The following is a 10,347-nucleotide window of genomic DNA, read 5'->3' as shown; positions in this document are numbered from 1 at the left end:
TGATATCAAGTTGAAATTTCAATTTTTTACAGATCTGATTGGTAAATGACCAAAACATGGGCTATTTCTGTAATATAATAAATACACATAACTGGGTGATAACAAATGGCATCTGGATACATTTCCCAAAGCTTTTCATTTGGCCGGTAAGCTACAGGGCCATTGGTCCTATTTTTTAATGATAACATCAACCTGTCCAGGGACTACAGTATAACCTGGCACACTACATCTCTCCTGTTTAAGGTTAATGTATATTGTGCATTGCCCCTGTCTAGATAAATAAGTAAAATACAAAAATAAACACTACCACAAAAGAGGCAAAAAAACCCCCAAACTTCTTAATATGTACAAAATTACACAGTATGCAGCAACAGTACAGTTAAAGTGATGGTGCATGTAGCAGCAGCAACAGTGACAGTATTTTCAGATGTTTTCTGAATGTTTAGTATGTCCCTGAGGCTCCATAGCTGAAATAGTTAACTTGTTATATTTTGCTTCATAAAATAAAAATAATTGTATTATATGTGTGTACTTTTGCTATTTGTATCAAAGTGTTTGATGCTTTTGAGATGAGCTTTTGTTTTAACTAAAGTGACATAAAATACAAGTAGCATTTTATTTACAAAAAGCCATTGTTGGTTAGAAACGCCTTCTCAGATTTGGTGTACTTTATTTTCTGTCACGTAAATAACAAAAAGCGATGATGGATTGAAAGAATTTACAGACTCCAGTTGAGACTGACATAAAGTTATATTAATGTCAAGTCTGTGTTATTTATAGAGAATACACTCAACATATGATAACATACTGATGGTGGTGTAAATTATTGCCTCCGTCCAGATATTTTTCTTCAACATCAGCGTTTTATTCAATATTTTTCATTTGTTCAATGATTTTTCCTGTTTCTTGTAAAAGTGTTCATCAAACTGGGGATAGTATCAGACACCAGGTGCAGGGCCTATAATTATTTCACCAAAAAAAAATTAAAGACACAAAATTTAATTTCACAAGAACTGAAGGCTAGCATTTCCTTGTAATTCAACTGGTCTGCAAAAGCAAGTTTTTTTCCCTCCCATTTTGTTCTGAAAGTGGTTCTAAAACAAAACTCGAGTTTTGAATTTCACTTTTAACTTCTCAGACTGTTATTTCTCACTGTCACAGAATTTTTACTGATTGGAAGTAAATCTAATTGTTTTTTTCTCTTGGCAACATTAGCGTGAACCAGCAGAGCTTCACCATGTTGGATAAAAAGCTGTTATCAAGTAAACACCAGTTTCACCTCCCAGTCCCAATCAATCCTTATTTCACTGTAACTTAAGTGTGCAGCAACAGAAAATCATTTAGGACTGATAGTGGTTCTCAAAAACCTTCAAACTATAGCTTTTTTCCTCTAATCTCTTTGTCTGCCCTCTTTGGCCCTGAAAACTTCTAGAGATAAGAAGTTCAAACTACTTGTTAATTCCACATAGACAGTGTAAACCTTCATGTCATCAGTGCATTTGTTTTTTGTGACTAAATTCTACTGATGAACAAACACAAGAGTTACATCTTTTTGCTTCTGTAATCTGTGTCCACCAAGCTAACCACCGGTACCAACCTAAGAAAAACAAAAATGAGGAACATAAGTGCCATAATTTGTTGTTTAGTTATATTGTTTTCTGGGTAGTTTTGTTTATGTCCTGGACTTTAACATTCAGTTAGTGATATTTAGGGACATCTAGTGGTGAAGTTGAACATTGCATATGACTCATAACCCACCACCCTCACGTATGGCAGCTGCAAAAATGCTAAAGTGTTTGTTTTGTCTGTTCTGATCTTTTTAGTCAAGGGAAATTAACTCCACATTCAAACATACTGTAGTAGTTGACAATCATTCACCTTAACTCTGGATGCCACCCAATATAAACAAAAAAGAAGAGGAAGTGTGTTCTGAGCTACTGTAGAAACATGGTTATCTGCTCTGTTTGTACACATGAACAACTCATTCTAAAGTAACAAAAGCATGTAATTTTTGTGGGATTCTACACTAATGAAACTGTATTTATATTTGATTTCTGTGACTATATCATCCTACATCATACTGGACCTTAAATTACTTATTTTGTACTTTCTGTCTTGACAACAGCCTGTGGATTTGAAATCCTCTGCAAGTCTGCAACGCTTGGCATCAGTTTCCTCATATTGAAGAAGTCCTTGTTATGTATGCATTAAGTAGGGTCATCCTTCCTTTTTTTTTTATAACAATAAGGCGTTTGTGTTCTTATACAACTGGCAGATTTTCCATGCAGAATGAGCCTGGATGATCATAGTTGTAAGTCTGTATTGTGTGTATCCTCATTCACCCTATGTTTAGTTGGCGTCTGTCTGTAGCACATGACACCAATCTAGTGTGTGAGGCTATGATCCTGATTTAGAAGGCATACACCCCTGACGCACAAGTACATCACACACCAGTGCAGCAAGTACAAATGCAAGCTATAACAACATTTTCCCCTCACCTAGCCAGGGCAAAGGTAAGATGTACCCTCCACGCACACAAACACACTCACACATTCACACAAACACACACTGTTAGAGCTATAATTACACCAGTGTGAGTCCCTCTAAAACCATCTGTGATGGAAAGTGTGCTCACACTCACTGGACTTCTTTAGCTGGATATAAATGTGTTGATCTGCTGAACTCTTAGGCCCATGTGGTTTTTTTTTTATATCTACATTGTAAAAACTGAGATGAGGGTGAATTTACACTTATTCAATGAATAAATGCAACATTTACTTAACCCTTTAAGCGCAAAAATCACAATATTGCAACAAGCAACATAAGTGAATGAAACAGACAGCTTTTGGAAATCTTGATATCAAAATGTAATAGTTTTTGAAAAAAAAAAAAAAACTCTGGCGCCTAAAGGGTTAATAAAGTCGGCTTAAGGTTCAACATTAACCTGAATGAAACTGATTGATACACATTTTAACCAAAAATATAACGACGAAATACTGACCAGATTTTCAAGTAGGAAATTAAGGAAGTTGTTACATTTTTAAAATAAAATTTGAGAAGAAAATAAATGCTTAATGACAATTAAGGATTAAAAATCTGCCATTGCCGTTGATTGGTGACTGTTATCTGATAATCTTGATGAAAAGAAGTCATCCTGGAGCAGTGTTAATGTTTTTTAACACATTGTCCAACCATGTGGACATTTCTATTTTTATTATTTTAGGTCTCAAGTCATCAAACTATGAAATTCAGGTACCATGCTTATCATGCTGTCTTCAAAAAAAAAAAAAAAAAAAAAAAAGCAGACCTGGCATTAAAGAGTAAAGTAAAAACAACAAGTACTTGGAATTTATTCAGTGTTTCATACAGTGGAAAGAACCATTAGAAGAGAGGGATGAGGGAAAAAAATGAGCTCACAGTCAGCAGTAATGTTAATACTGAACATATACAGTATGAAGGGGTGTCGGAGGGATCAGCATCACTTTAATTGGCCTGAGCTGAGGTGGTCTTCAGGGGTTGGGGGCTTTAGTTGTAACAGGATTGTAACAGGAGGGGCTCAGTGGTGGCGTCTACTCCGCCTTCTCGTAGAGACGTGTGGCAACAATATCTCCCATTTTAAGTGTCTGCGGTGAAGAAATGAAGAGAGTTAAAAGACAACAAGCACACACATGTCCACTGTGATGCCACATGTATGTGTTTGATTTGAGCACTGACCAGTGTGAGGTTGTTGCCGCTGACCTCCCTGACCAGACTGGTCTCTTTACCGTCCCACTTCTGTACGTGCACCAACTTCCCGTCATCTACTGTCACTATGGACTGCAGCCAGCAGCGAGACAAACAGAGGAAGTAAAATACACGTTAATTTACAATCAAGGTACCATCAATCAATTCAGAGATAACTACAGTGTTTTAAAATTAGACCTCAGACTGGTCATTGTTGTAAACTATTGGTATTGGTAGAACTTGGCTTATTATAGCTAGAATCACCTGTTTTTTTACAGTTAGGTTGAAGCTCAGTCTTGTCTTGATTTTTTTTTTTACTTTGATGCTTCATTTGAATTAAGTATTTGATTCAGCGTTTATCCAGTTTCTAATGAAGTGAAAGACTTGATTTCTGACAATGTCATAGTTGATTAGAGCTGATTCCAGCCTGCTCTAAACAACAGTTACATTAGCCTTTAAATATGCTCTATCATCAACTATAAATGTGTCATTTTTATACATTTAATATGTAAATATACCTTTACTTAAGCTTGCATATGGTTAATAAACAATGCAAGGTACGAAATGTGAAACACTGAGTTATAGCAGGTTCAGACAGAGGATGAGAGGTGTTTCATCATGGACCTCAATTCAAAGGGAACAGAGACGTTGATATTTTGGGCTTGTTTTATAACGACTTCCAGGCACTTGGAACAGACCTATAGTTTCTGGTTATTTAGCAAATTAGCATTTCAAATGTGATTATGATTAAATGACCCATGTATTGATTATATTAGGACAAAACAAAATGTAATAATCTGCTATTACCATTTAAAACTATTTAAAAATCTAACAAATCTACAGAAATTAGTATATGCACAATATTTATGTGATGATTCTATGTATAACAAATAAATTTCAGAGGATACTTTTTTTTTTACACAAATACTTCATTAACATATTTATGCTATAAATGTTAAATAATCAAATCCTGTAGGAATGGATCAGTGTCTTCTATCCCCAACATCTGAACAAGGTGAAGCTTCCCTGACTTAAGTCTCATTTTACAGTTGTAAATTTGGACTGACCCCTGACCCTATCTGTAATCCCTGACCTTTTTGACCCCTGGCCTCAACCTCCACAAACAAAAATGACGACCCCCAACTGGGAAGAAACCCAGAGGTTTCTTTCATCACCCTAATGCCTGCACTGATCAGATATTAATGATTACTTAAGTGTTAAAAAAAAAAAAAGGGGGGGGGGGGGGCAGTCAAACATCCACTATCTGCTTATCTGCCCTCAAGCCCGTGACCTTTGACCTCTTACCTTAACTTTTCTGTCGTCTGCGGTGGTCTCGTCAAACTCCTCTCCGAGTTTGAAGCTGAGTTCTGTGGTCTTAATGCTACTCTCCGTCCTCACCGTAACCTTGTCATCATCAAGGGAGATAATAGTGGTGGGCTTGGTCATGTTGCCGATTTTACGTGTAGCAAAGCCCACTCCTGTGGAAAAAAAGACAACACCTCAGAGACAGAAAATGGACTGATAGGACAAATAACCCTAATGCTTTACTTTGCTAGAATGCCTTAATCTGGCTGTCAAATCAAATATGCAAAATACAGTTCAACTATATATACATTTGTTGTCATTTTTCATTATGACTGTGAATAAATACATGTTCTTTGCTCATGTGAATGTTGATAGGCTGTTAGATGTGTAACCAATCAGACAGTGGTGTTGGGGTGGGAAGTTCCTCGAATAGTGACTGCAGGCAGGAGCTGTGTTTCCATAAGACGAGAGGTGAATTTGAAGAAAACTTTTGAAAAGTCACAGAATTGAAAAACAAAGTAAATGGGAATTGTTCTTTGGAGTGAATAAACTAGGGAGTGTGATGTCATCAGTGGCGCTACAGGCTACATTCCACAATAAACAGAGTAAACTCACATTAGCGGTTATATTTGAACAATTTATGGGCATATCTGGCAATCAGCTGATGAGTCACTAATTAAATGTTTGCTACATCAGAACAGAAATAAAGTGCTTCCCATTAGGCAGATTAACTATTGTTTTTTTTTTTTTTTTAAAACAGGCCTTATCTTATCTTATCTTATCTTATCTTATTTACCGGTTATTGTGTTTTTTACTCTATTCACATAATTGTAAAAATACTGAATATCAGATCCAATAATCTGATAATCGCACAATTCCAATCCCTAATGTTATTATTATTATTATTATTATTATTATTATTATTATTATTATTATTATGGACCGCTGTTTGGAAGAATAGCTGTTGCAACAGTAATAAATAATGAGGTTGGGGGATCTAATAATAAAAATAATAAAACAAATAAAGAATGTCACACCATTCCATACACTGCTGCAACACTTTAATTTTAGGATATTGTTTAATTCTGTCAAATATTTCAATGAACCCTTTAACATTAAACGATACAAGGCATGTTTTCAGAGAAGTAGCAGTAGATATGGGTTTGCCCTCTGGCTCTCCTTCAGCGGACACTCTCTAATCTCTATTTGCCTACTGTCCAATTTTGCAACATGTTCTTCAAACACTGTATGCCCCAGTGACCCGGCCGCACGTCTGGGCTTGTGTGTGTACTATACACTTACACTCTGGGTGTGTTTGTACATGTATGATCTGATTGGTTAACAGTGACACACAACTTCAGTTGCCAGAAAATGAAAATCTCTTCTTTAAATAAAAGCTGACAGTCCAGTTTATCTAGAGAGAGCTAATCCATGGTTAAAACTGCCACTTTCCCATGTGTGTGCAACACAAAGTCACTTTGTGTGTGTGTAGTCGCCTCATCGATCAAACGTAACGCGGTCAGAGGTTGAAGTGTTTCTATGGGGACCAGAGCAGACTGGTCGATTGTAATATGGCCCTAGGGGTCAGTGGGCATGAATGTCCCCCACTCACTCTCTCACGCACACGCACACGCACGCACACGCACACACACACACAAAGTCACAGTTTAGTGTCATTCTTTGGGGTAATAAAAGTCCACCTGCCCCCATCACACACACATACTTTGAAACCCACTTTACCCGTACATTCTTGTCCCATTCGTCTCAGTAGCTGCTCCTTTGGCTTTGGGACAATCTTAATATTCAGCTCCTTCCATAGTCTTAAACAATGAGCAGCTTTCAGTTAAGGTCACCCACATTGTGCTCAAGTGTGTGCATGTTAATGTGCTACTTTGTGTGAGTGTGTGTGTGAATGCAGTCCCCAGCCAATCCCAGTTTCCCACAGTGGGGTTGTGAGATTCTCGTCTGAACCCCTCCCTAATGTTAAGGCCATGTGGTCAACCACTCTTTCCCTTTTTTGCATCCTCTCCTCATGGTTTCTCTCTATCTTTTGTCCTGCTTTCAGCTTCTCTTCCTCTTTTTTCTTCCTACCATCTGTTTCTTTTTTGTGGCCCTCTATGTATTGACTTTTCCCACGCTCCAGCCGCATTTACATTCCCTTAAACTGTGTAAGTGCGTACACACAGCTTGGATACTTAACCCCATTTCCACATGTGCGCACATGCAGCGCTGCATCCTCTCATGTTACATACGCATGCGCACACACACACACATACACACACACATGCTGATACAGAAATGCAGAACTCACCCAGCTCCTTCATGTAGTCATCAAATTTGTCACTGCTCTTCAGGTTCCATCTGCCAACGAAAGCCTCAGCCATTTCTGCAGTAGAGTGAGTGGAGAGTGTGGGAAGAATGAGACGGTGTGTATGTGTGTGAAGAGAAGCGAGGGAGCGACAGAATGAGAGAGGAGTCAGAGAAGCACAGAAACAAGAGCCAGAACTGCAGGCTGTGCTGCGATCCTACTGGCTGTGCTTGAACCGGCTGTTCATGACGTCATCAGAGGGTGTCAGGGAGTGCAGGGGAGGAGGAGGGGGGAAGAGAAGGAGGAGGAGGAGGACTGACGAAGGGGGAGATGCACACAAAGACGCACTAAAAGAATGACTGTTAGGGGGATACATAGACCGTTTTCTGCACACACGGCTACCATATGATTCCCCATGTTTGCTTGCAATCACACGATTTTAACTATAAAGTAACAGAGCTCAGGAACAAACCAGTACTGCAAATTTCCTGATCGAGACCCAAACCCCAATGAAAGACTCTGGAATGTGATCAAGAGGAAGATGGATGGTCACAAGCCATCAAGCAAAGCTGAGCTGCTGCATTTTTGCTCCAGGAGTGGCATAAAGCACCCAACATTCTGTGGTGGCAAAAGTGCACACACAGCAAGACTGGTAAAAGCAGCAGTATCTCCACTCATCATCCTTATCCCAGTAAAAGAGAAAAAGTACACACTCTGAAATGTGCTCAAATACTTTTGAAGGATATTTGTGTTTGTGTGCAACATGGCCTGAGCCTGACTGTATACTTCAAATCAAATAAAGAATATATTTAGAACAATTATCAACTTTGCTCAAATGTGTTCATCAGCTTTCAACATCAGCATCTCAAGTTCAAACATGATCTTCTCCAGGATCCAGTCTTTCCATCTGGCCTTTCTCTTCTTATACATAGTTACATCTCTCATTTCATTCATTCATTCATTTTTTTGAAGGGGTAGTGGAGTTGGCAGGGACTTCGTTTGGGAACCAGAGAGTCACTGGTTGAAGTGGAACTTGCATCTGGAGAGATGCCAGTTCACCTCTTGGGCACTGCTCTTGAGCAAGGCACCGAAACCTAACTACTCAGAACACCTAACCATGTGGAAGCCCATTCGCTCTGACACCTCACTACACATTAAGTACATGTATATTGGTCCTGTTTGTGTATGAATATGTATTGGGCTTCTGTGTGTGTATAAAATAACAGAGGGGAATTTATGCAACGAGGGACGAATACTGGCATTTCTTCCTTCTTCCTTAAGATGAATGAATGAATGGATGGAATCAGTCAAATAGTGTTTCCTCCACTGGGTTATTATACAAACCACTGTTAAATCTAGCTCAATATTAGCTGGAATGTCTTATGAGGACAATATATAGGATATATTTTCTTTTTCTAATGGAAAAAAAAGATTGAGAAGATTATTTTTCTTTCCCAACAACAAAGCCTTTTGACTTTCAGTAACTTCCCCTTTTTTTATCCAGTGAAATAAATCACTACCACTGCAAGCATAAATATTGTAATTTAACTTTAATGCTCTGTGTCTTAAAAAGATCTGACCCAGATACATATGAAATAAAACACTGCAGTGTGTGGTGTATTGTTGGGTTCTGCTTGTAGTTTGTAAATCATGTTTTTCTGTCTTATGTTGTGAATGGTTCAACTTCTCGTGCATCATGTGTACTCTGACCACACAGCCATCATGTATGATCAGGCAAAAATATTTTAAAAAGAAAGAACTGTGAAGGGAAGGGCCAGTTAGTGCAACAGGGCCAAAGTAAAAGAAGTCAAGCTTGAAGAGAATAAAATGTGAAGGGAGGGGGGTGGAGGGGCTCCTGCTGAGAGAGCAAAAGGAAGGGGGAAAACGAGTGGGGGAGGTGGTGATTGATTTTGTTTCGGGTGGGGTTGGAGATAATGGCCATCGTAATCCTTTGGATTCCTTTTCTTTTCTGTCTGTTCTTCTTTTCTTTCCTCTCCCTTTTGCTCCACCTGCTTTTGCACTTAGTTCCCCCTCGCTGGCCCAGAAAAAACAGAGACGGCGATAAAGACACAAACACACGCCAGCTTGTAAACACAAAAACACACATATGCAATGACTGCAGTCAGAGCGACAGAAAAGGCTGAAGGCGTATGACTATAGTACACACACATGGTTCATATGGCCTCTATGCTCCACATATGTGGAACAAACTTCCAGAATCAGCTGAAACACACAGTTTATTTAAATCCAGGTTAAAGACCCACCTGTTCTCAGCTGCATTTGAATAGAGTTTTTATTCAGAAGTTCAGATCTGTATTGTTTCTTTTCAGCTTAAAGTTTTTATCTGTTTTATCTATTTATCTGTTTTGTTTTTTCCTTTTTTTTCTCATGCCTATACTTTCTATTGCTTCCCTGCTGTAATGCTTTTAATGTTTTATGTAAAGCACTTTGAATTTTCTTGTATATGAAATGTGCAACAGAAATAAACCTGCCTTGCCTTATATGATGAGGCAGCATCACACAAACTTCTACATATTACCTCACCATATTGTCCATATTGTCAAACCATGACCTTAATTTGACTTCAAGGTTAATTCTACCCAATTTTTAATACCAATCTATATGGAAATGTAATACATGATATGCTGTATATGTCCCTATTGTAGATTAAAAGTAGTGTTGCCACATACGTACGTGTTAATACACCTTAAATAATAGTATGAAAATTTTTCTATTTTCTACTTATTTTTGGTTTACATGGTATATACAGCACTGTGGAAAACTCTAAGGCTAACATTAGTTTTGTCGGTTTAGTAAAGTTCAAATGACCACACATATGCTTTAGTCAGTCTCTGTATTAAGATCCAATCTGATATATCTGAAGTATTTACAGCAGGAAAAACTACAGCAGGAAAAACTACAGTTTTATATTAAACGATATTTTGTAGTGACAGGGTGGACATGCTAAGCTTGACAACATCCAAGTACAAACACAAAATGATAAAAAAAAA

The 10,347-nt window shown here is 38.0% G+C and overlaps 1 protein-coding gene across 1 annotated transcript; it reads right to left on the bottom strand.

Annotated features, from left to right (window-relative positions):
- Nucleotides 1-3,294: 3,294 nt before the first annotated feature.
- fabp3 (fatty acid binding protein 3, muscle and heart) lies at nucleotides 3,295-7,534 on the bottom strand. Its single transcript, XM_030147321.1, has 4 exons — nucleotides 7,340-7,534; nucleotides 5,029-5,201; nucleotides 3,715-3,816; nucleotides 3,295-3,623 (listed from the first exon to the last, which is right to left on the bottom strand). Exons 1-4 carry the CDS (start codon nucleotides 7,410-7,412, stop codon nucleotides 3,570-3,572), a joined length of 402 nt encoding a protein of 133 aa, XP_030003181.1. The 5' UTR covers nucleotides 7,413-7,534; the 3' UTR covers nucleotides 3,295-3,569.
- Nucleotides 7,535-10,347: the final 2,813 nt, after the last annotated feature.

Source organism: Sphaeramia orbicularis, chromosome 11 (assembly GCF_902148855.1).
Source record: "Sphaeramia orbicularis chromosome 11, fSphaOr1.1, whole genome shotgun sequence".
NCBI classification, from domain to species: domain Eukaryota; kingdom Metazoa; phylum Chordata; class Actinopteri; order Kurtiformes; family Apogonidae; genus Sphaeramia; species Sphaeramia orbicularis.
Note: the sequence above shows the minus strand (reverse complement) of the source record. Positions and strands in the feature narration are given on the sequence as shown.

Bases quoted from the DNA above. Each gene is read 5' to 3' on its own strand.
- fabp3 (XM_030147321.1), bottom strand. From the start codon at position 7,412: ATGGCTGAGGCTTTCGTTGGCAGATGGAACCTGAAGAGCAGTGACAAA. The intron at 3,817-5,028 runs GTAAGAGGTCAA...TGCTGGCTGCAG, and splicing joins CAGACGACAGAAAAGTTAAG to TCCATAGTGACAGTAGATGA. The intron at 3,624-3,714 runs GTCAGTGCTCAA...TCTTCACCGCAG, and splicing joins GCGGCAACAACCTCACACTG to ACACTTAAAATGGGAGATAT.